We start from the raw sequence: 26,972 nt of genomic DNA on the forward strand, positions 1-26,972 counted from the left end.
AAGCAGTGAAGCTCAGCTCATTGTCCATCAAAAAAGAATATAAGTTCTATCAACTTATTATTCTGGAACCTTTGTGTACAAGTCGTAATTAATTGATTTTCTTATCATATTATAATCTGTAATTATATTTTTTGTTCAAGTTTATCACAAACAATGAATTATTATTTAATATTTAAATACATTCCAATAGACAGACATGTAAAGTATTAATTGACGCATGTATGTAATCAATTATAATAGAATCGTATGGAAATTTTTCTTCATCGTCCACATACATATTAATTATAAAAATTAATCTATTTCGCTGTCAAATTTATTTCCAGATTTTAAACAAAGAACTTTATAGCGACTGGCCTATGACCGTTTGCGTAGGTACCACTCACTAATCACATATTCTAGCGCCAAACAATAATACTTATTATTAATGTGTGCCGGTTTGAAGAACGAGCGTGACGGTGTAACTACAGGCACAAGGGACATAACATCTTAGTTCCCAAGGTTTGTGGTGAATTGACGAGGTAAAAATTCAGTAGGCATTGGCACTGTAAGAAATCTTTTATCATTTGCCGCTAAACTGCATATCTATTTTAATATTTAAAGTTAAAAAAAAACACACACACATATATATATATATATATATATATATATATATATATATATATATATATATATATATGTTAATTTTTTATTGTTATATTAATGATCTAGAGTATTAAACTGTTAACAATCATAAATAACAAACCTTATCAGTTATCAATATGAACTGAGTGTTCATTGTATAAATGAAATAAATCGTTTTATATTGTGAAATATTTAGCTGATTGTCTGATTATATTAACAGCAACAACAAAAAAATCTTTTGGAATAATCAGTGACGTATTTTATTAGGTACTATTATTAGGACGCATATTAATAAAGTTTATGTAACAAAACGTGAATAAATATGGCTAAGTATATATAAGATTATACAATAGATTGTAAAAATATTCTTATTTATTATTATTCTCTAATAGACAATTAATATATAATATAATAAACTTTCATGAAGGTATACACATTTAATCATATATCAAATTCGATTAAAGTATAACTATCATTCTCCAAGTATATTCAATGAAAAAAAAAATCATTAAAATCGGTTCACAATAAGCAAAGATATCGAATAACATACACACATGTAACGTAGTATTCTACCTTAAGTTTTCTTCAAATTTTATTGGGACCAATTCACATTCCGAAGCGTTCTATACGCCAAGGAACCGACTGTCGTGTAAAAAATATTTTAGAATTTAAAACCACGACTACATATTTGAAAGAAAAAAGTAACGAACATTTGAGAATTTGCGAAGTGAAAAAGGAGAACATAAATGCATCAGCATGCAGCAGCAGCACTGGGACAATTTCGTTACTTTCAATAACAGTTAATTGAAGAATATTTCATAAATTATTTTATATATATATATAGAGGCTAATTTAATCTTATATGCACATTTTTAATAAATAATTGATAAAAAAAGTATATTTTAAAAAAAAAAACGGTTTTATTTAATTGCACTCTCAATGTAAACAAAGACTCGGCTTAGCGTTGTCAATATTATAATGATACGTGGATGCAATTATTTATTGGCAAGCAAGTTATGTTTATACACATGCGTAACTATTGTTTTATTGGACGATAATTAGCAAGTACATCTACTATTTATAAATTGATCGCGTGAGATTCACGTGTAACGTCGTTTTTTAATACAGATAAAATATAAATAGAGCGAAGATTCGAATGCGTTGAAATTAAATTAGATAACTTTTATTAAAGGTAAAATTCTGTAGAAATATATTTATATATGTGAGATATTCGGAATATGGCGTAATTATTTATCTATATGGCTTGTTTTTGACACTGAAATTGCAGATGATTTCAAAATATTGGATACAGAAGTATTAAATTTATTTAGCTTATTAAAATTTCAAGATATTCTGTTGCACGAGTTTAACTACATTTTGCAATTTTTTTTAATAATTACATTCCTCTTGAAAAAGGCAAAAGTATCGCAACATATAGCCTTAATAATCGTTTCCTAAAATAGCTCGTTGCTTGTGGAAGAGCTTTAGGGTCCGTTCACACAGACCGGCTCGGAGAGCATCGGCCTGCTTTTTTCTTTTCACACAGACCGGGTCGTATACGCTTGGAATTGGCCGGAGCGGAGCCGCCAACTATTTCACATCGACCGGCTGGAAGAGATCTGAAAGCGGGTGCGAGCGAGAAAGAGCACGCAAGCGGAGCCGGTCGGCTCCTTTTATTACTTCACACGAAGCGCGTTCAGGCATTTTTAATGACAAAAAAGGTGCAAATGCAAAAATAAACTTTACTACAATCACTCAAAACACTGTTTCCAACGTGATAAAAATCTGCTCTCCTCTCCGAGCCGGTCTGTGTGAACGGACCCTTAAGTTACATTAAATCTCTATTAGCATAACTCTAAAATTACATTATAAAGAATAATTAATCTCCCCAATCGTAGAACAATACTATATATGTGATTGTTGACGATGGACAAAGTCCTTTTCCTGCTAAACATGATAAGCTTGGTATCAAACTCATTTGCAGATGCAAACGAGTAGATTGCAACAAGTACTAATGAATTTGCGTTTATATTCGTATTTCCATGACGTCACTATTTGGAGGTTATGAGGTTGCCATCGTGGATCCTTTTAATATTCTTTGCATGTTAAACATTTCCGGTACTTTGACTATGACCAGGTCAATGACATTGTTACCGCATTTATACGTAGTTCTCTAAATTTTTTTCAAGACTATATGAACAAAACCGATGACTTTTAGCCGATAACCGCGACCGCGACATACGCGGTAACCGAATAGATCTGTGGTCTCGTAAGTTTGGAAATAAAACAGCAGTTCCGTGACCACGGCGGGCGCGGGTGAAAATCGCTACTTGTGTTCTTAGCTTAAGATAACTTTTGGTTAAAGCTAGACAATGCCACTTCGCTCTTTATAAATAATTGTTCAGTATATTTATAATCTTGAAGTTACAACTCCCTTTGGAATGTTTTTGTCGAAATCACTGCTTACACTCCATAACAATTAATTTACAATAATATTATGTACATCCCACAATAATATTGATTAGTTTGATAGAAACAGTGACAGCCATTGTATAAACACGAGAAGTGTAGGCAAATCTTATATACGACAATACATAAGCTTTACGTTTCTAGTTAAGGAAATAAAAATAAATAAGGAATTAAAAACTCGAATCTGATTACAGAAATAATTTAGCTTTAAAAACTACCAATCGTCTCTCGATCTCAACTCACCTGGTCTATAGCCTATTCCGAAAAAGGAGTAGGAGTAGTAGACTTTAGATTTACATATTCCATACGATTTGTTATATAATAGCTCTGCTATTTTATGCGCTGCAAATAGTTCTCGATTAATATAAATTTATTTATAACACAAAGATATACTTAACTACTTCGTCGACATTCAAAACGCCATTTTTTCACGAATCCATAATGAATAAGTACTATAGATTACTCAAGTACTCGACCAATGATATATCAATTCAATTTCAAAGTCATTTATTTCTCTTTACTGCTGTTGTTATAGAAAAAGACAAAACACTATCACCCTTTGGGTGTTCGTTTAACCATACCAGGAAACTTCGCTGAGGTGATGAACGATATAGTAAGACATACGACACAAACAATTAACGTTAATTTTTTAGATTCTTATCCGTTATTGTCAGAAGAAAAAAAAAAACAATTTGACACATATTCACAGATAAAGTGGATAAATTGATTCATAAAAGAGTGACCGATTGACAATGCCGACTGAATCTTATATCTCCTACATAATACAAATGAGCTGATAAAATGGTACTGGGGCAATAAACTTTAAATTATTTATTGTAATAGTGGTTCATCCATTTAGAGGCAATAACAAAAACAAATTATATATTTAAATAACATATCAAGATGAATTGCATTATTTACTTTAGATTTTTTAAATCATGAACTATATAAGTACTATAAATAGAATCTAAGTTGGCTGGTCAGGAATTTATTACACCTGGATGAGCCGGTTGGTGTGGTTGGTAGATACTTGCCTTTCACGCCGAAGGTTGTGGGTTCGATTCCCATCCAGGACAGACATTTGTGTGCATGAACATGTCTGTTTGTCCTGAGTCTGGGTGTAATTATCTATATAAGTATGTATTTACAAACGAAAAGTAGTATATGTAGTATATCAGTTGTCTGGTTTCCATAGCACAAGCTTTGTACGAGCTTAATTTGGGATCAGATGGCCGTGTGTGAAAAATGTCCCAGGATATTATTATTATATTATAGCCGAGATATATTTTTTAGGAATACAATTGCTGAAAGCATTATCTTAATAGACTTATATTTTTTTTTACATAATTATAATTATGAATTATTAAATTGTATTTTTTTTCTATTATATTTTTTTTTACAGAATAGGCGGACCTATATATATATATGGACCACCTAATGGTAAGTGGTCATTAACGCCCATAGACATTGGCATTGTAAGAAATGTTAACCGCTTGCATCGCCAATGTGCCACCAACCTTGGTAACTAAGATGTTATGTCCCTTGTGTCTGTAATTACACTGGCTCACTCCCCCTTTAACCTGGAACTCAACAATACCAAGTACTGCTGTTTTTTGGCAAAAAGCCGAGATGGCCCAGTGGTAAGAACGCATGAATCTTAACCGATGATCGTGGGTTCAAGCCCGGGCAAGCACCACTGAATTTTCATGTGCTTAATTTGTGATTATAATTCATCTCGTGCTTTACGGTGAAGGAAAACATCGTGAGGAAACCTGCATGTGTCTAATTTCACTGAAATTCTGCCACATGTGTATTCCACCAACCCGCATTGGAGCAGCGTGGTGGAATAAGCTCCAAACCTTCTCCTCAAAATGAGGAGAGGAGGCCTTTAGCCCAGCAGTGGGACATTCACAGGCTGGTTCGGTTCGGCTGTTTTGCAGTAGAATATCTGATGAGTGGGTGGTATCTACCCAGACGAGCTTGCACAAAGCCCTATCACCAGTATGATTAAATCTGTAACTTAAAGGGTGCAAAAGAGTTACTACCGAGTTTCTTGCCAAGTCTTCTCGGTAGAATCTACATTCTGTACCGGTGGTAGCTTCACATTTAATTCAATACTGTAACATGCAATTCATAACTGCCTGTATAAACCTACTTTAATAAAGAATTATTTGATTTGATTTGATTAAAATTCCACTGACAATTACCATCATAATCCAAATAACACACCAGTGGAATTATTTCTATTCTGTTTAGTCTATATAAATTGAAATATCATGTTGAAGTAAATTTAAAAGTATATAAATCAAATCAAATCTAAATACTACTTTATTCAAGTAGGTAGATAAAATAATTTTGTAAATGATGATTCAAAATTGCTTTTTAAAGCCTTGTATTTTGATTAGATTTGATTTATATTTTTTCTTACAATGTTTATTTTACGACATTTATTGAGTAAATTTTAACAATCAAATTCTTTTACTTGATAGGTTGAAAAAGAAACCAAGTGAACTAATAGTAAACAACATGCCCTTTATGGATAATTTGGCATGAAAAGAACTATTTTTTGAAAATTTGGTTTAACTAACAACTAACAATTAGTTACATGTATACCAATTACCAATAACTAATACGAAAGTCACTGTTTTGACCATCATTTATATTAAATATTTAAATAAAATAAAATGTATTAGCTGATAATCCAAAAGAGCGACTCATGCCTTGTGTTTCAGTCGTAGGTACTTGACGTAATGTTATAATGTCTAATAGTAATAATCCATGCTAAATATGACTCAAATTCGAATTCATATTAAAGATCTTATTACTATTTAATACTTTGTAGAATTGATTCGTATTTTTAGAATCATTTAAGTAAAAATCTCGTACATTTGTCTGATTTGTGTGCTTGTCAAACAAGGATAACGCGTTCACGTTAACTCGTTTTAAACATTCTTTCAAATCTAAAATGAATTAAAATTATAGTTTCCTTATAACTCATAACGGAGCACACACTAATTAAAATTATTGCATTCTGCAGTGGTAAGCCCAGACATTGTATCTAAAAATAGGATATTTTTAAGCTATCAAATTGCGAGTTACAACATTGTAAACAAAATAAATAATAACACAAATTACTTACATTGTTTCCTTATGTTCCGGAAAGCACAATGGTTCACCAAAGTGTATTTATTGGCACACTAAAGCAAAAATTATATTTCAAAACACGATTGAAATTGTATTTATAAATGAATCCCGAAATTATATTTTTTTCATACATTTCTGTACGTAACCGGCAAATGACACTTCGTTCGCAGGTACTAGAATTACTATGGATGTGCACAACAGATTAGAAAGAAAATCGATAATAACCAGATATATTTAATGAACATTTAATAGTATAAGCAAAACCATGCTGTTTTAAAATCAAGTAAATCATACCATTTTTCATGGTACATAGTTTTTTCGTAAATTTTTCTTACATTTATTTTTCGCGCACATACCTAAAACACGAAAGACACATAAATGAGGTCATCACTGATTTTTAATGTCAATGTCAATTGTCAAAATTATTATTATTGTCAAAACATTAAACATTTAAGCACTAATAATTATTATAAGATTTCCATATAAATCATATTTAGTGCTTAATAAATCTTATAAATAAAGGATGGGTTTATTTGGTAAATCTCCTGAACGAAATCCAAAAGAGATGGTATGTGAAAAATTTAATACATTTAAATTTTTACAATATATATAGTATATAATGTAAAGCTCTTAAAATTAAATAATGTAATTTCATATTCTATGTTGCTATTTTAGGTGAACGAATGGTCCCATAAGATACGTAAAGAGGGCTATAACTTGGATAGACAAATAAGAGGTATTTTAAAAATGCATTCAATATGAATTAAAAAATCCTTCCCAAAACTAACAAATTATTCTAAACATCTATATAATACAAGACTTTAAATAAAGTATGATTCTTGTCATAATTATGATTTACATGTTTAAGCTATTCAAAGAGAAGAGGAAAAAATTAAGAAATCACTAAAAGAAGCTGCTGCGAAAAATGACAAACAAGTCTGTACAATATTAGCGAAAGAGATTGTAAGATCAAGGAAAACAGTTAGTAAAATTTACACAAGCAAAGCACATCTGAATTCAGTGCAAATGCAAATGAAAAATCAATTAGGTAAAGTAAAATTAAGTTTATTTAGATTATTATTATTATGTATTATTATTATTAACATTGAAACAACATTTTGTGTAGTTAATAATTGTAACATGTAAGGCTGGCTGCTGATATTTTTAATACATCCTGTGCTTGAAAATACAGTAATTTGCTGCTAACCCTACTATTATAGATGTGAAAAAAATAACTAATTATTTAAATAACAGAGTAATTAAATAATGTACTTGAATATCATATTAACATTATACACACTTAATAACACTTTAATTAATAATAAACTAGTATAAATATTTTTAATTTCAGCAACACTAAGAGTAGCGGGATCACTACAAAAGTCAACTGAGGTACTTGTTTATATTGATATTATTATAATAATTAAATTAATAAGATAATTAAATTAAATAAGCTAAGCCCAATGACTTGTACTTATGCCAACAGGGATACATATTATTTGACAAATGCTACTTACAAAATCTAAAATTATACTATTTTGACGATTTTTAATACAGGCACAAGGGACATAACATTTTAGTTCTTAAGGTTGGTAACCCAATTAGGATGTTAGGGAAGGCTAATATGACCATGTACATATGTACATATCTCGTGGCCTATCAGTCTGCCTGAATATATTAATTTTCATGACTCTAGGTGATGCAAGCTATGCAGGCATTACTTCGACTCCCAGAAATAGCTCATACCATGCAAGAGCTTAGTAAAGAGATGATGAAGGCTGGTATCATTGAGGAAATGCTGGACGACACCATGTCCAGTATGGAGGATGAAGAGGAAATGGAGGAAGCGGCGCAGAGTGAAGTTGATAAGGTGGGAAAAATTAATGTTTTTATAATTAACATACACATTTCAAATATATTTTCTTATATATTTGTCTAAAAGAAGCTGATAAATAAAAACCAAATTGCCTTTAAAAAAAATTGTAAGTTTTTGTTTATTATATTTCTATAAATGAAGGGTTTCTTTTATGTATTAATATGACATAAGCAGAATGTCATTTTTAATGCAACTTATATTCGAGAAATCGAAGCATGTATAAGCATGGTAGCTGGTGAAAACTGTTTATTTCTTCTTATTAGTCACTGAATGTCTCCAATGATTTAGCTGTATGTATAACGTATGATATTCTGCCTCCAATCCAGACTTGTGAAGTGCGGTGATATACGCACCAAACACTTCTCTTAAAGCTTTAAGAGGACAGCAGTCCATTGCCGATTAGTGGAACATATGCTGGCTGTTTTTAATAAAAATTAAGAGATTAATTTTAAAATATAATGTGTTTATATTATTTATGTTGTAACATTATGAATAGTTGATTATTCCTATACTTTCAAGACTTTGTTTCCTGCCACGACAAAAATTAAAAATAAAATACTTTCGTGTGTTATTTAATTTTCATTTATCTGTTTTATATTTGGTTTTGAAAATTAATATATATAGAAATACTATTTTATAACTACACTAAATAGGAATGCATCATAGTAGAGTAGAATATATGGTATTGTTGTGTTCCGGTTTGAAGGGTGAGTGAGCCAGTGTAATTACAGGCACAAGGGACATAACATCTTAGTTCCCAAGGTTGGTGGCGCATTGGTGATGTAAGCGATGGTTAACATTTCTTACAATGCCAATGGGTGTTGGTGACCACTTATCATCAGGTGGACCACATGCTCGTCCGCCTTCCTATTCTATAAAAAAAAGAATATATTTTGATTGTTGTATAAAGATGATTATAACTTTGTATATATATTTACTTATATTTCCAGGTGCTTTGGGAGCTAACCCAAGGTCAACTAGGAGAAGCTCCAGCTCCACCAACAGCAGTCGGAGCTCCCTCTACAAGCAAGGAACCGGAGGCGGAACCCGACGAAAGTGAATTGGACGAAATGCAATCAAGACTACAGGCCTTAAGATCTTAAGACTAGCTTTAAAAGGTACTAACTACTTAGTATGATATGATGTTGCCGTCGCTTATGTCATTTCGTCTTTCTCAATAATCACAATACAATTGAATTTCAATAATTTTAACCTTAACCTATTATAGCCTGTACTAACCACAGGAGGAGTAAAGACAAATAAACAAGTTTAACATCGAATTGACGCATTATCATTGGTCGAGATCTTGAATAATCTATGATATTCACCACGGATTCGCGAAAAAATGGCGTTTTCAATGTCCTCGAAGTTGTAGAACTTTGGAAGTTCAATTAAATTGGTTATAACCAGTTTTTTATTTTTTTTATATAGAATAGGAAGGCGGACGAGCATATGGGCCACCTGATGTCAAGTGGTCACCAACACCCATAGACATTGGCATTGTAAGTAATGTTAACCATCGCTTACATCACCAATGCGCCACCAACCTTGGGAACTAAGATGTTATGTCCCTTGTGCCTGTAATTACACTGGCTCACTCACCCTTCAAACCGGAACACAACAATACCAAGTACTGCTGTGTTGCGGTAGAGTATCTGATGAGTGGGTGGTACCTACCCAGACGAGCTTGCACAAAGCCCTACCACCAGTAAAAAAGTTAAGTGGAATAGTGTTGTGTTATAAATAAAGGTAAATTAATCAAGAACTGTTTTTAGTGCGTAATACAGCAGAGCTATTAGCAAATCGCATGGAATTTGTAAATCTATGGTTTGTTTATCTTTACTCCTTCTGGAATACTTCTCTCGTTTATACAACGTCAGAGTGTCTTTCATAATAATCAGTATTATTGATAATTTCATTGATAAAAAATAATAGTAATGTCCTCCAGACCGATTTCGGCCACGGCGGCCAATTTCAAGAGAGATTAGTCAACAACGCAGGAGATATTATAGTGCACAAGTGTGTGCGCAAACACAGGTGCACTCTCTATTCCCTGACTCTCATAATCCGATGGGACGGCAATCCGATACAACCGGAAAGAGTTCAAGCGCAGGACCAACGGCTTTACGTGCTTTCCGAGGCACGGGAGTGTACACACTTCCAACTTCCAGACTCCGGGCTGCTAGTGAGAATTTTCTGACAGAAAAACCGAATAACTTTTTATTGGCCCGACCTGTGAATTGAACCCAGGACCTCCTGGTCTGCGGCCTTACATCAAGCCACTAGACCAATGAGGCAATCGAATAATAATAATGTAATATATATATAAAAGTTAAGACCTTAAAATATTATTAGATTGAGTATTATTGTATATAATGTTTTTTTTTGTCCACAGAATTTGCCGCAACAAGGATTTGCCGCAATTTTTAAATTGTTCGAAGATATACTAAAATGCCTTTTACTGATTTTATAAATGTTGCAATTAATTGTCTTCACTATATGCTTAATGTTATCGTAGAATATACATATATTTATATTAAGTTTTATTAAGATATTATGATATAATATTTGAATGTGTATTTATTAAATTATATTTAAAAAATTACCTTTAAAGTACAACTCATTAATTATACTTCATTCATAACTTTTATAAATATACAAGCAATCCTGCTTCATCGTTCTTCTATCATTAATATCATTGACAAGCCAGTTGGCGTGGTTGGTAGATACTTGCCTTTCACGCCAAAGGTTGTGGGTTCAATTCCCACCCAGAATAGACATTTGTTTGCGTGAATATGTCTCTTTGTCTTGAGTCTGGGTGTAATTATTTATATAAATATGTATTTATAAAAAGTAGTATATGTAGTATATTAGTTGTGTGGTTTCCACAGTACAAGCTCTGTACAAGTTTAATTTGGGATCAGATGGCCGTGTGTGAATAATGTCCCACTGTATTATTATTATCATTATATAGCTAGTTAAATCCAGAAAGCGCTGCAATAGCGCTTCAAGCTTCAATTTTTATTTAAACAATTCTTTGATATGACTCGCGTGCTTCCAACGGTACATAGATGGTACTAAGTGGGAAATCCAATACCTAACAAGTTATTTACAATGATTCAAATATATTGGATGAACGATGCTTGAACGCATAAAAGACGATAAAAATAAACATTTTTTACAGATAAGTAATTATAATATTAGGTTCTTACATATGAAATTGGCGTTTTGTACGGGAGGAATATAAAGTCAATTTTTTTTTTGTAAAATATATGTAATTAATCAAAGTATGCACCGTTGTTATCTATGCAATTTTGCCATCTCATAGATAATTCATTGATCCCTTTACTAAAAAAACCATGGGTTCGAGAATCAATAATCTCTTTGAAGGCGGTTTGGACTGCCGTATCGGAGTTGATTTTTTTTTCCTTGTAAGAAGTTGTCCAAATTCCGGAAAAAATGGTAATCTGTTGGAGCAATGAAGATGTCGCAGACATTCCAATTGTAGCTCATCTAACTTAGTGGTTGTTTGTTGTGCAGTGTGTGGTCTTGCGTTGTCGTGAAGCAGTAGTAGCCTAGAGCGATTAATCAATCTCGGTTGTTTAGCAGCTAGTTCTTCCTTCATGGTTTGCAGTTACTGACAATAGATATCTGCCGTAATCTTTTGGCCAGATTTTAGAAAGCTGTAGTGAACGACACCAGCGCTAGTCCACCAAACACTCACAAATAACTTTTTCTGAGTCAATTTTCGTTTAGGGCAGGATTTGGCTGGGCCTCCATAGCGACGAGCGCTTCCGATTATCGTACAGTATCCACTTTTCATCACAAGTAATGATTCGATTTAAAATCCCTTCATTATTGTGTCGGTTGAGCAAAGAAACACAGCAGCTGACGCGTATTTGCAAGTTCGATTCACTCAATTCATGAGGTACCCATCGTTCAAGTTTTTTTACTTTTCCGATTTGCTTCAAGTGTATGAATACAGTTTTATCACTTACCCCGAAGCCTGCAGCTATTTCTGAAGTACTTTGTGATGGATCCACTTCTACAATAGCCTTTAATTCTTCATTTTCCACTTTGGTCTCTGGCTGTCCACGGGGTTGGTTCTGAAGGTCAAAATTTCCAGAACGAAAAAGTTGAAACCAAAACGTACCGTGCTTTCTTTTGCGACACCAGCGCGGTACACATCATTAATCCTTCGAGCTGTTTCTGCAGCACTGGTGCCACGGTAGAACTCGTATTCGTAAATATACCGATATTTCATGTTTTCCATTGTGCGGTAATAAGCGACGCCAAAAAAAAAGAAAAAAACAAATGAATGACTGTTTTCAAAACTCAAATGTACCAGCTAAATGAATTTGTAAATTTGAATTTGGAATTCCTAACCAAGGAGGAGATATTTCAGATCAAAGTGTCAAAGTGGACAGTACGACAAAACGCTAATTTCATATGTAAGGACCTAATATAATTATGTGACTTTGATATATATATATCAAAATGTGAGTTATTAAGAAGTATTTAAAAAATGCACTTAAGACAATTTTTAATGGATAGTCTGAGCAAATTTTGCATCGAATATAAAACATTAATTAAAAGCGCATTAAAACAGTATTGTCATTTGTGGTATTTAGTACTTTAATACTTTTCCCAAGTTTCCTTATAATTTAAGATCTTTATTAGAAATAGATTTGAATGACTTGAAAAAAAATGATAATATATTTTTTTATTGACTGCTGTCAAAAAACTGACAGGTTATTAAGACTCTTCCTGTACCTATAACTCCATGTATCAAATATCTACCAGCAGTGCGATTCTACATATAATAACTCACTTCAGTACTCACTCGTGAAAAGTTGACAGCTGACTTATTGTGATATACTATTTTTATGCGTATAGAACGCGTGAATCTTAACCGACGATCGTGGGTTTAAACCCGGGCAAGCACCATTGAATTTTCATGTGCTTAATTTTCGTTTATAATTCATCTCGTGCTTGACGGTGAAGGAAAACATCGTGAGGAAACCTGCATGTGCCTAATTTCACTGATATTCTGCTACATTTGTATTCCACCAACCCACATTGGAGCAGCGTGGCGGAATAAGCTCCAAACCTTCTCTTCAAAAAAGAGAGGAGGCCTTAGCCCGGCAGTGGGATATTCATAGGCTGTTACTTAGTCAATCAAGCATATCAGTTTCTGATATTTCTCGAACGCATTCGAGCCGTAGTGTATAATTTCGCTGTGAAGGCCAAATGAGTTAATATAATTACGGGCACAAGGTTAAATTTATACAATGGGTGATACATCAAATATTGACAATGTTTAACTATAAATCAAAAATATTACTAAAGCGCTTTAAGCGTAATGAATATTTTCATTACTAATGTTCACAGAAATGACTTTCTAATGTAACCTTTATGAGCAGTTGTAGTTCTTATTAAAATTATAAATGCGAAAATGAGCTTGTTACGTGCTCTCTCCGTTACTACTAAACCGATCATTATGAAATTTTTTATACACGTTGTAGTAAAGGGTATAGAAGACATTCGGGACGTAAGGCAGCCCCCCCCCCTACTCGCAGGCGTAACCGCGTGCGGTAACTAGTAATTAATAATCGTAAAAATCATTAAAATTAAATAGTATTTTTATTTTCAGCTTGTGCTCTTTTCACCGCATGATACATTAACCATAGATTAAATTGTTTATTATCACATGGATGCATTTTATGATTAAAACCAATTTGTGGCCATTTTTCGGAATTCCCCGTAATAATTAAAGTGAGCTCTCCCAATCTGGCAACAATATGAAAATTGTGTTACCACTAAATTCTATGTAAAGTACTCCATTAAACTTTATCATATTAATCAGTTATCATGAACAGTAATAATATTTCCAAGATAACAAACAATGTAATTTACAAATAATGAACTTTGATTGCGTAACAACTTGAAAATATTGATCAGCTGGCTAACGAGGCAACACAAAATTTATATACTAATAAATGCTTTAATTAAAATGGTCTTTTAATTCGATTTTTATATTGCAATTGACATTTATATGCATTTTAAATGTTATCTTTTTGCTAATCATTAAGCACATATGATATATTATGAGAAATGAGGCCGCCACCTTACAAAAGGACTATCTAACATACAAAGAATAAATATCAACTGTATGAATTCCTACCATTTCAGTAACTATTTTAGCGATGATGTTAAGGTATATTTCATTTCAAAATTTTAATTTAATTGAAACGGGAAGGTAATAATGATAAAAATATGTCAATAATCGAATGTATATTTACATCGTAATACTTTTTCCAATTCACAACTGTTATTTTCCGTTGTCATGGTCACATCATCTCATCCGCTATTTTGGTTGTCATAGCAACATTTTTGTACAAAAAAGAATGACGTTCCGAAATGAGCCGATCGGGTATTAAGTTCTGTTGTCACTCGAATGTTACGCCAGTAATGGTTACAGGCGGGCTTGGTGGACAGTCCTGGCTTTAACTGTCGTGGCATGGCATAGCATGGCATGGCTTGGCTTGGCTCGCATGTGGCATGTGGCGTGGCGATATGTAGCGTGGCGTTACATTATATAAAAATGTCAGTCCAGTGGCATTTAGTGATTCTTAACCAAAGACCGTCGCTTCAATTCAAGGCAAGCTCTGCTGAATGAGAAAAGGCCGAGATGGCCCAGTGGTAAGAACGCCTGAATCTTAACCGATGATCGTGGGTTCAAACCCGGGCAAGCACCACTGAATTTTCATGTGCTTAATGTGTGGTTATAATTCATCTCGTGCTTGATGGTGAAGGAAAACATCACGAGGAAACCTGCATGTGTCTAATTTCACTGAAATTCTGCCACATTTGTATTCCACCAACCCACACTGGAGCAGCGTGGTGGAGTAAGCTCCAAACTTTCTTTTCAAAAAGAGAGAGGAGGCCTTAGCCCAGGAGTAAGCTCCAAACCTTCTCTTCAAAAAGAGAGAGGAGGCCTTAGCCCAGCAGCGGGTCATTCACAGGCTGTTACTGTACTGTTACTGTCCACTGAATGCCAATTTAGTTGGATGATATTAAATGTATGTCTTAAACTGTTTGTTTTTTATTTTAAATAAATGCATAAATAAATATAATATTTAGTATAAAATTATAAATAATAATACATATTCTCGAATATTTATAAATATAATTCAAATAATACTTTAAACATTGCTTATAAATAATATCAAATATTACACATATCACAGTTAGTTACAACATCTTGGAGGACAAGTCGAGTTCCATTTGTAGATCTTGTATGGACTCCTTCTTTAGAAGCGGCTTTCTGTCATTCTCCTTTGCTTTCTTCGGATGTTTTTTCTTTGTATGTCTAAAAAAAATATAATAATAATTTATATGTCAGTTTTATGAGCGTGTTAGTTTAATCTCCGAGTAAAAAAAGATAAACTATCGATACGAGTATAACTATATCAAGATATAGGATATGTAATGACTAAAGATTATTTTTACAGATAATATGCGTTTAGTTTAGTGTTAATTTAAAAAAAAAGGTATCTTAAATTGACTGATAGTATAAATACAATATATTTTTAAATATAACTCCTTTGCCATTCTTATTAACTCATTACTAGATAAAATTACTAAAACCTTTTTGAAATAAACTTTTATTTGGCGGTCATTATACATTATTTACAATATTTACTATTAAACATTGAGCTTGAGATGATATTACCATTGGAGATTGAGAATACTGTCATACCCACAAGTGTAAGCAAAAATTCAGCTCAATAGATTGGATCGAACTTTTTAAAAGTTTAGTTGGAAATTGGATAACACATAACATGTGACGTTGAAACAATTAAACCTTTGCAAAAAATATTTACGTCATTATACGATAACGTTAAATGTAAAACTTTGGCTTAGATTAATATATTTTTATAGTATAGGTTGGTCGACGAGCGATAGGGCCAATGAGCAGATCGTAAGTGGTCACCAACGCCCATAGACATTGGCATAAGAAATGTTAATCATCGCTTACATCGTCAATGCGCCACCGTCCTTGGGCACTAAGATGTTATGTCCAATTAATACATATAGATTAATATAAACCGATATATCAATCAGGATGGAACTATTAACAAGCTAAATTGTAGCTCTACCGCAAAGCTAGTAAATGATATTGGCTGGTTTCGGTTTGAAGGTTTATTGAGATGGGTACCGGCTTGGTACCGTGTTTGTACCGTACCTGTTGACGACGCCGTCGGGGAGGTCCATCATGCGGATGATGAGCGCCTGGTCGGACGAGTCGAGCGGCGCCACCGAGATGTCGCGCACGGCGCGGAACTTGCCGCAGTTGTTCAGGTGCTCGTTCTCCAGCCGGAAGAAGTTCCAGATGAAACGTCTGACGGGGGGATTTATCATTTGAATATTAATTCATTGCGCCAAAAACATAATTATGAGACTTGGACCTTAAATTCGTTTTTATCAGTTAAATAAGATATTGATTTTTTATGTTCTGTATACGTCAAAAATATATTTTGCCGAAAATATATATTAAAGATTTATTTTTTCAATGTCTCTTCCAGTAATTTTTTCCAAGAATTAATTACGAATAACACAATACACACCTGAAAAACTTCTAAATATTTCCTACACATTACCTGAACACTTCCAGTGGCGCTAGTATAGACACCATAGTTTCGCTGCTAACGATTTTATTCTCAGTGAGGAAGAATGAAGGCGCCCATATAAACCGAAGAACCAAATCTTCTATTATTGCGAAATAGTAAAACTGGGAACAAACGCATAAAACGTAAGTTAGTTTGTTCATATCGCACTGCTGGGCAGAGACAGGTCTCATAAAATGGTAGATTTTACAAGTCATTTCTGAGACGACATTATAGTTATATTCCAACTGACCCCGGGGCTGTATACGATCTCGTCCCGCAAGAAGCTGTTCTCTGCAGAAGGCCCCACACTCAGCAGCCCCCAGTCCATCTTGACATCCCACGTGTAGGTGTATGTGGACGATATGAACTGACAAGCGAGCCACGTGTAGAGGAACGGATTGTCGTATGCGTTCTCGTAGTCGTCTATGGAAATGGGAATAAGACTTCTTACATTTTATAATTGACACATTACAAACGCAAGTTGACATTCGCTAATATAATATTTTAATGGAAATAAATTATATGCAATCCTTAAACAAAAACACTTAATCTAATCAGTAACAATGTGAATCAGTTTTTTTTTTTTTCGCAATAGATGCCAGATTTATATTTTATGATGTTTTTAAAAACAGAATGTAAATAAAAACTCTTTTTAAACTTAATTTAAATTGACTCTATAAATCAGTGGTTTTAGCCTTGCGAGACAGACAAAGTTTCTTTCGAATTTATTATACTAGCATAGAGGAAGAGGAAACAAGTATACGACATTTTTGGTGATAAAAATATAGTCTGCAAATCGTGCCACGTATTAATGCTAGTAGTAAGTACCAGCGCATGTACTTGTGGCCGGAGTTCCCTCTATTCCAAACCAGTCAAAACATATTTTCTTATTCAAACTTTATACATTCTATATATCTATGTACGTGTTATTTTACATTTTATTATTTTACGTCATATTTATTACATTTATGTCCCACCGTCTTATTAATCAGCGAGCGTAAGAATAATAAAATATCATATATCTCCTTAGATCTAGATTAAATCATTTGTATCAAACAACTGCTCGTCACCACGGACGCAGCAAAGTGTTTAAAACGTCAGGAAATGATAAAAAGATGTAAATATACGCGATAAATCGGTTCATATTTGTTTTAATTCATTTTGTAACAATCCCGAAACTTAAGAAATCATTAACTAAATATTATTCGCGGCCCGCGATACCCTGACTATCATGTTAGCTGTTAGCTAAACAAAAAAGGTTTGAGTATGGCGGCGTTAGATCGATAACAAATGACAACTCACCGCTGTAAACCGCCCGTAGCGTTGAAAACAAAACGACGAAGAACGTTGTGGAGTACTTCCCGGCGTTCACGAGATGCGGGAAGGCCTCCTTGCTGTCCCTGTACCGACGCAGGCACTGCCAGAACCGCGTCCACGCAGGAATTATATTCACAGCTGCCCGCGTGAAGATGAACCATTTCGTTGACTCGAATGACGCTATAGATTTATAATATTTTTATTTTTCTTATTAAATAGATAGGTAGCAGGACGGTAAAATGGTGATGGTAGTAAACACCGTCCATTAACATTGAAGTTAGAAATATAACGAATTAATAAAAGTACCAATTGTCAATAGGATCACCTTAATGACTTTGATATGATAGAATGTGTAGATAGGGCCTATGCCGGTTTTTTGTACAGTTATAAATACGTTTATTTATATATGAAAATAGAATAGGAGACCACCATCACCTATACAAATTAAAACTATAAGTTACATTGACCGTTGCTTACGTCACCAATTCGCCACCAAATAAGATATTATATCTCTCGTGCCTGTACACTGGCTCACTCATCCTTCAAACCGGAACGCAACAATACTAAGTATATAATCCTCATCAAAGTCATCTCCCTACAAAGACATTGGTATTGTGAGGTATAAAAGCGATTCCTTACACTGCCAATGCGCCGCCAACCTTGGTAACTAAAATATTACGTCCCTAATGCATGTAATCACACAAGCTCACACACACAAACCGTAGTCGTATCTACCAGTACACAAAATACATATGTATTTAAAAATTGATCTCACAGTTAACAGTGAACCAATCAGCTCCAGCTATGTAGAACGCGATTAAGTAATGGAAGTCCAGGAAGGCAAACGTGAACGAGTTCCACTGGTCCGCCAGCCAGAAGTCAGCGAATAGCACCGGCATAAATGGAGCCGCTAAGATACGGCCCTGGAATATTAAAAAGTTATAAGATAGTATTCTACAACACATGTATTTCGAAAAGCGTCACACCTTTGGCGTCAGAACGGATTCGCGAAAACGTTACATTTAAATTAGGTTTTGATATTTTACTTCGCATCCATATTAGTTCTACATAAATTGAACTAATCAAAAGCACAATATTTAAAAAAAGCAATTAAAAAAAAACAATATGGATCGAATACCATTTCAATTTCTGATGGCATCATAAAATGAATAAAACTGCAATCACTTGGTATTTTCCTAGAAACCAAGCTGACTTTAAATTAAAATATATAAATATGTGTTATAAATAGATACTAAAACAACAGAAGGTACTCACACATATCCTTAGAAACCAGAATCTCGCTTCATGCCTAAAAACCCTCAGAGGGTTCATTAAAAACACTAACATTATTATCACCAACGCCAGTGGATTCACAAATGGCGGTATACTTAAACTGGCACTATATATAAAACTTAGAATGCTAAGTGCCCAAACGACACCAAAAATCGAGGCTAACTCCATCAGATGCTGTTCCGAGAGATGTTTCCGAGGATCCAGCTCGAATATGAGCACGTGGTTCACACCGGACGAGCGCCATCCATAAACATTTATGCCTATTAAAAATATGAATTCAACTAATAGGAATGGACCACGGTATAATCTGAAGGCAGTTTTGAAATATTCCGTGCCTCCTTCGTGGAACAGGGCTGAAACAAATACGATCATATTAATGATAAAAGCCGAGATGGCCCAGTGGTAAGAACGCGTGAATCTTAACCGATGATCATGGGTTCAAACCCGGGCAAGCACCACTGAATTTTCATGTGCTTAATTTGTGATTATAATTCATCTCGTGCTTTACGGTGAAGGAAAACATCGTGAGGAAACCTGCATGTGTCTAATTTCACTGAAATTCTGCCACATGTGTATTCAACCAACCCGCATGCAGATGCGGAGCAGCGTGGTGGAATAAGTTCCAAACCTTCTCCTCAAAATGAGGAGAGGAGGCCTTTAGCCCAGCAGTGGGACATTAACAGGCTGTTTCGGTTAATGATAATATAAAAACAAAGTAAAAAATCAAAAATTGCATTATGATCACTAATTTAGAAATTATGGGAATTCGCGTTAACGTTTTTTATGTCGAGAATCTGTTGAAAACTTATAATCGGTAATAAAATATTGATATTTGAAAAAAAAAATTAAAAAATATTTACATCGAACAGTTAAATATTGTATACTTTTACAAATAAAAATTTAAAGGAATGTCAGGAAAACACCTATAAATTTGAAAAGGCAAAACCTCATCTAAGTAGCTCATTTTAGCCAAATCGTTAGCCATTCCCGAGGTACACGAAATATTTTTTTCTATATATACAAGAATTACTCAATAGTAAAAATCCGAGATGAGAATGAAAGTGTAATTAAAGGTTTTTTTTAATTGAATGATTAAATTTGATTTTAAAAAATGAATTCGATAGTCATGATAGAAATGTCTGTCTGAAAAGGTTTTTAAACACTACAGTTACTAAAAACTTAGGTTGTCTGGAAGAGATCGCTATGTAGCGATAAGGTCCCTAAAATGATATGTTAATTTTATTTAGGCTGTATCCCTGTTTTAATTTTTTTTTTTTTTGGTGTACAATAAAGTAAAAAAAAGACAAATTCACTTGTATTTGTCTTTTTTTTTCCTTGTGAGTGCGCAATAAAGTTGTTTAATAATAATAATAAAGTATAAAGTAACTTCTGATATAATATGCAATAAACAAAATTGAACGATTTTATCTCAAAAAGAAAATATTTTTATTCCTATTGCGTTTTCTAGTTGCATTAATCTTAAGTGTGTTACACAAATATTAAATTTCAAACGTTTGTATAAACTATGCAACTATGCAAATTTAACTAGCCATGGTTTAAGAGATAACGAGCTCGTATTTACGGTGGCGATGTTTGTATAGTACAATTTATGGTATTCATAAATATAGGTTCATTTTGAACAAACAAACGACGGACACTTCGTTTACCGTCCATAAATTAATAGTAAACCTCGATTATATTAAACACGATAACGTAGGAAATTTATATATAGTGACCTCAATATATTTTTATATTAAAATATAAGTCCCACTGTTAGGCTAAGGCCACCTCTCCTTTTTTGAGAAGGTTTGGATCTTATTCCACCGCGGTACTCCAATGGGGGTTGGAGGAATAAATATATATAGTGTATGTTTTAAATCTATTTTAATAAATTAATATAATTTGATAAAACATTACTAATAGAGCTTAATGTTTTTTTTCTACCGGCACTGTTTTATCTTCTGTACTATTTTTTAAGTGAAAACTTTGTACGTGTCTTGGAATTAATAATTTATTTGATATATGACTATACTGTTTGTTTCTTTAATAACAAAAAAATAAAATTAAATATTTCATTCGAACAATACTAGTTGATATTATATTTCATATTAAATCGTTTTTATCTGTGTTAATATTCTGTCAGATCTTTATATATTTCGTTTCCACTTCATTGGTGGAATACTTGCAGCAGATTATATATAACATATTTATGTCAAATTTTTTGTCAGTTTTTTAAAAATCTCTAGGGATAATCAAAGATGAGACTTTTTTTTTTAAATATTCCATACAAATTTTACATGGGTAGAACATTTATATTTTAATATATATAACGCTATAAGTTACGTGGCGCACGCCAGTAAAGCTTGCAGTCAACATGATTTTTCAGACATCATTAACAATAATCGTCATATTCAGCCAATTTACGCAAAATCAAAACGAATACACCTAAACATGTCTTATGAATCGCTACGTCTATTGGTATAAAAATACGTTCGGAATTTAACGAGTTTATCGCGTCCAGACAGAGAGACATACAGACGCGACGAGGGAAGTCCCCTGTAGCCATATATACGATTTATAATACATATCCACCTAATTATTTTATTAGAGAAGCAAAAAGGCCAGTGGGCAGACCACCCGCCCGATGGTCAGACGATTTTAGGAAAATGGCGGGTGCTCAATGCGACTAGCACAGGACCGGGAGAATTGGCGCGCCTGTGAGGAGGCCTGTGTCCGGCAGTGGATTAATGTGGGCTGAATATGATGATTATTTTATTACTTTTATTAAAATTTTGTTCCACCTGTAAAATTTACTGGCTCATCACAGGTAACCAGAATAGATATATATTAATATCCTGGGATAAAAACTGTGTTATATATAACTTTCTCATATTTTACATACCTGATAGAATAACAGTGATGAACAAAACAATGAATGACCCAGAAAATAATCCAACTTTGAATGTTGTCCAAGGACTTTGTTGTTCCCCAAGTGGCGGCACTCTCAGCTTCTTCATAGCTTTTTGTCTGTCTCCCCCCTCCAGGTCATTAGTGACAGTAGCCTCTGTGTCGCTGATAAGTCTGTCTATATCCTTGTTGGTATAGAAGTGTGATGTTTCCACATGTTCTGCTCTCCATTGTGCTCCATTACTTACATTTAATAACTGTAAAAAAAGTAAAACATACAATAATTGTTGATATGCAGAAACACCAACATTTTTGCCAATACGACAGATTTTTATTAAGACATCCTAAATGTCCCACTTCTCTTACGACTCTCGTTAAGCATGTTAACCAAGGTTTTCTAACATTTCACCAGCAAACATGAGATAAATTATAAATACAAATCAATAAGGGTTGTCTACCATGTTAATTTTTAAAAATAAAATAAATTATCTAAAATAATTTACTATTATAATACCGCGATCATTTACAATTGTTAAAATCAGTCTTTAAAAGTAAGCTTAAAAATATTGATTAGCTTACTTTCCTTTAAAGATAGTATTGTTTCTTATATAAACTTCTTCACATGATTGAAAGTGAGTAAATAAAATATTCATGATGAATAATTGGTATAAAAAAAAAGCTTACTTTATCGTGTTTCTTTAAAATTTTCCTAAAACCAGTATAGTTTAAGTTCTGGTAATTTTGAAGTAGTATCAAGCTTAGGTAAAATTCACTGAATGCAAGCTTGAGCTCTTGCACTTTTCTGCGTGGTATGGCTTTCTTGTTGTCACCACTGCCTTTGGGTTTCATTGTGTCAAAACGTGATTTGAGCTCACTTTGTAATGTGGCATACTTTCTTGTTGCCTCAGCCAATTTTTCTAAAACATTAATAAATATAAAAATCTAAAATATAGTACTCAAATTAGGTATATTTAAACATACATAAAAAACAATAAATGTAATTTAAAGCTTACCAGAATAGAAAGTATTAATTTTCTTCAATTCTTGGTCACAGTAATGAAAAAAAGTTTCATCAAAATTGGCAAAATGCCTAGAAAGTACTTCTGGTTCTACATTTTCAGCTGAGGGTGCCTCTTCGACTGCTGTGTAAAGCATTGCTTTCATTTCCTAAAAAATAATTTTCATGATAACTTTTTTTATATTTAACACAAAAATATAAAAATACCCACATTTTGGCTTTATGATATAAAATTAAACATAAAATAAGCATCAGTTTTATAACTCAGAAGAATATATATACCAAAGACTAGCAAAGAACTGTAAAATTGATTATACAATGAAATTGGAAATACATAATAAATATAATGTATAATTTTTTCATGAGCATGAGCAATTTGTGATTATGTTATTAATGAACTATGAATATAAATTAAAAGCACACAAAAAGATGAAAAGTTATTCTTATCACCTAATATACAATAGATCATTTCACAGTTAATCAATGTCATTCTGCATTTATTGCAATAACAGACATGTGACAAACAAAGACAACTGTACTGTATATATATAATATATGGTTTGAGCACTATTTATTTAAAGTATTTTTCAATTTAAGTTCTTATAGTTAATAAGTTTTTCTTATAATATTTTTTTATATTTAATATTTATTCCAGTGCAATATTTATACCTCATAATTTATATATTGTTTTCGCCACTCTGGAGTTATGTGGGCACTAAGATGTTCCGCGAACTTCATTTTTTATGTTTTGCTTCTCCGTCCTCGTCTTGATTCAGTGGGCAACGAGAAAACACTGCATCTAAAGTAACTTCTTATGTACACAAGTTGATAACGATTAAACTACACTATTACAAATATAGCCGAAATATTGGAATGATTTGTTTCTCCTAAATAATAAAATTCTATTTAAAAATATAACAATTTTCTATATATTGATAACACCTATAAGTAAGGCAATTGTATTAGAAAAATTAGATAAAAATTAAGTAAAACACTGTACACAACTAATCCGTATAATAAGACATTGACACTGACTGTCGTCTGTCTCTGTCATGACTTATGTCAGTGGCTATCAATCTATATCAAAAAATATCTATCGCAAAAAGAAAATAAAAAAAATATTTTGCGCTCAAATATCGTAGATACACGCCAGAAAAGGGAAAAAAAAGAAAATAAAATAACTGTCTGCTGAAATTATTTAATTTATTTTTTGTAATCAACGTTTTTCGCTTCCAAAAAGAAGCGAACAATTTGTTCAGGAGATCATTTAAAAAAATTGGCTTAGAGATACCTCGTTTTGTTAACATGGTGTTATTCTCAAAAAATTAAGTTTTTATAGAATATATTATAATATGTATTTATGTTTTGGGTGTAGCAAAATAGTTTTCGACATTATATCTTATTATACTTATTAAGATACCTCACTTTATAAACATTTAGTTTTTTGACTGTAATAATACAAACTTTTTAAAGATTTTTTTGTTCGAAGGTATATGGTAATATACAGGTGTCCCAAAAAATAGTGTCAAGCGAAAGTCCAGAGCTAGAGCACCTATTGGAGTATCCGAATCACCCCCATGTATGTTCTGCGATTATGCGTAGTTTTCGAGTTTTAATTTTTTTTCTGATTTTTTTAAAGATGTCGGTCTAAATATCTCAAAAATTCAAATAAAAAAAAGTAGAACACATTTTAGTGTTTTTCTTTTTGCTACTGAATCATCGTAAAAGGTACTTTAATGTCCATAATAATCAGCTTCGAAACTTTAGTGGCAGTTAAGAAAATATTAGTGTAAAGTCAAAATTTTACCGTTAGTGAATAATTTGTTAAAAATTCAACTTAAAATAAAAAATCTAAACAGGTGAATTTATGGTGTCTAAGTATGTCTAAAAACTTCTCTAGACTATCCGCTTTCATAATAATTTAAAACAAGAAGTACTTAATGGGGTTACTTTGGCATAAATCGGCCATCAAAGACAGAGAGGTGAAAATTTCAATAAATTTGCTAAATTGTTATCATATGATGAAAAAAAAATTCTGATCATTTTTTAATTTCTAAGGTTTAGTTTAGTTAGTAACTAGCAAAAATTAACTACAAGGAAACTATGTTCACATTGGTTGTGGCGTTGGATGCAACGCAGTACTTACCTGCAAAAAAATGTCCGATATCAAAGAGACCGCATTATTGCTATCTCTCTCACACTCATTGGCCAAATGTATAATCAAATGTCGAATCAGAGTTCCTAAATCACGAGCACATCGAATTCTTCAACAAGAGGGTTTTCACCCATATCACATCCAAAAAGTTCAGCAGCTCAAGCCCGCAGACTATCCAAGAAGGGTGGCATTTTGTCAGGAAATGTTAAGGAGACAAGCTGAAAACGAAAACTTTTTTAAAAATATTCTATGGACGGATGAATCACATTTTAAGCGGTGTGGGGTGTTCAATGCACATAACTATATTTCATGGATTATTGAAAATCCACACCTTACAAGGGAATCTAATTTCCAGGAACAATTTAGTATCAATTTGTGGTCATATATATACGTATATGGTATAGGTAATAACAGAGGAACAATATTAAATTATAAATTTAACATGGGGAATTTCACAATCCCAGTGAATTTTCTTCTATAACCGTTCCATTGCTATTTCTTTGGCTACGCTTTTCTTTTATAAATAACTACTATTATTAGTAAATAACTAACTTTGATATTGGTAAAATTATTGCGGGCTGAAAATAAATAGCAAACCGTAAAAAAAAACAAAAAAAAATGTAGGTCAAGTCATTATTTCGCGATACTTTTAAAGTTTTTTAACAATCTTCCTGTAATATTTTTACGCAGCATTACTATTGTCAATATATATATATATAAATCAATAAAATTAAAGTGTTTGTCTTGAAATCAAAATAACTGTGTTTAAGTTAGTAAGTATGGCTATTTGCGAGTTACCAATACCAGAACAACTATAGTTTTCATTTTACACTACCGCTGCTACCTATTAATTTGTATATATTGTAATTCCTTATAATCATTCAGTTATTTACATTTGTAATATTATCTATTTTAAAGATTACCCCAGACAGTCACACAGCCAGCCAAAAAAAAATTGATTGTTTTGGTTTTGGTAACTCGCAATTAATCATATTAGCATTAAAAGAGGCAGTTATTGTGAAATATTAAACAGGCATTTCAATTTTATATATTTTTATAGATTCAATATGAAAAATGCATATTTTGCCAAAAACGCTAATTTTTATGTTGCTTATGATCTGCATTTGATGAATTGGCGCCATGACTATAAAGCAATAAACAATGCATGTGAAAAATTTGAAAAAATGATAAACAAAATAGCTGTATTTATAAATAAAATAATAATGAATATCAATTAGCTCAATTTTTTTACTCATTTCTAAGGGGAGAGGCACTGTATTTATGAAATACAGGTACCAATAGATGCTTAGTTCAGCAAGTGACATTATATGATTCTATGCTTGTGTAATTTGTTCATAAATTTTCGTAAAGTAATAAATTTATAATATATTTCTTATTGTTCTAGTATGCTTTGTTTTTGAGCACATTTCAATAAGTAAATAAATTATTATTATTACCATGTCAACCATGTTTATTTTCTCTGTATTTTGACAGATTCAT

At 32.5% G+C, this 26,972-nt stretch overlaps 3 protein-coding genes across 5 annotated transcripts in view; 1 reads left to right on the forward strand and 2 right to left on the reverse strand.

Annotated features, from left to right (window-relative positions):
- LOC126778096 (glycerol-3-phosphate acyltransferase 1, mitochondrial) overlaps positions 1-6,390 on the reverse strand; it is a 58,833-nt gene extending 52,443 nt beyond the window's left edge. Inside the window, exon 1 of the mRNA XM_050501473.1 lies at positions 6,230-6,390. The gene's annotated coding sequence lies outside the window, so the exon portion shown is untranslated. The remainder of the gene's footprint in view (positions 1-6,229) is intronic.
- A 259-nt stretch (positions 6,391-6,649) lies between these two features.
- Positions 6,650-26,972, forward strand: part of LOC126778289 (charged multivesicular body protein 3) — a 44,469-nt gene continuing 24,146 nt past the window's right edge. The window contains exons 1-7 of one of the 3 annotated variants that reach the window (XM_050501783.1): positions 6,650-6,802; positions 6,910-6,970; positions 7,103-7,282; positions 7,586-7,626; positions 7,931-8,104; positions 9,061-9,228; positions 10,506-12,738. In XM_050501783.1, the coding sequence (XP_050357740.1) occupies positions 6,758-6,802; positions 6,910-6,970; positions 7,103-7,282; positions 7,586-7,626; positions 7,931-8,104; positions 9,061-9,213 (654 nt within the window). In that variant the 5' untranslated portion in view covers positions 6,650-6,757 and the 3' untranslated portion in view covers positions 9,214-9,228; positions 10,506-12,738. Of the gene's footprint in view, positions 6,803-6,909; positions 6,971-7,102; positions 7,283-7,585; positions 7,627-7,930; positions 8,105-9,060; positions 9,229-10,503; positions 12,739-26,972 lie in introns of those variants that run through there. The other 2 variants (XM_050501784.1, XM_050501785.1) reach the window with 2 other exon arrangements.
- Positions 15,286-24,331, reverse strand: LOC126778123 (xenotropic and polytropic retrovirus receptor 1). Its single transcript, XM_050501522.1, has 11 exons — positions 23,987-24,331; positions 23,313-23,466; positions 22,984-23,216; positions 22,295-22,556; positions 19,375-19,745; positions 18,875-19,022; positions 18,085-18,279; positions 17,033-17,205; positions 16,774-16,904; positions 16,359-16,514; positions 15,286-15,482 (listed from the first exon to the last, which is right to left on the reverse strand). Exons 1-11 carry the CDS (start codon positions 24,053-24,055, stop codon positions 15,365-15,367), a joined length of 2,010 nt encoding a protein of 669 aa, XP_050357479.1. The 5' UTR covers positions 24,056-24,331; the 3' UTR covers positions 15,286-15,364.

The sequence above is a fragment of the Nymphalis io genome, chromosome 25 (genome assembly GCF_905147045.1).
Source record: "Nymphalis io chromosome 25, ilAglIoxx1.1, whole genome shotgun sequence".
Lineage (NCBI taxonomy): Eukaryota > Metazoa > Arthropoda > Insecta > Lepidoptera > Nymphalidae > Nymphalis > Nymphalis io.

Bases quoted from the DNA above. Each gene is read 5' to 3' on its own strand.
- LOC126778123 (XM_050501522.1), bottom strand. From the start codon at position 24,055: ATGAAGTTCGCGGAACATCTTAGTGCCCACATAACTCCAGAGTGGCGA. The intron at 23,217-23,312 runs GTAAGCTTTAAA...TTAATGTTTTAG, and splicing joins AATTAATACTTTCTATTCTG to AAAAATTGGCTGAGGCAACA. The intron at 18,280-18,874 runs GTGAGATCAATT...ATAAATCTATAG, and splicing joins TGATTGGTTCACTGTTAACT to CGTCATTCGAGTCAACGAAA.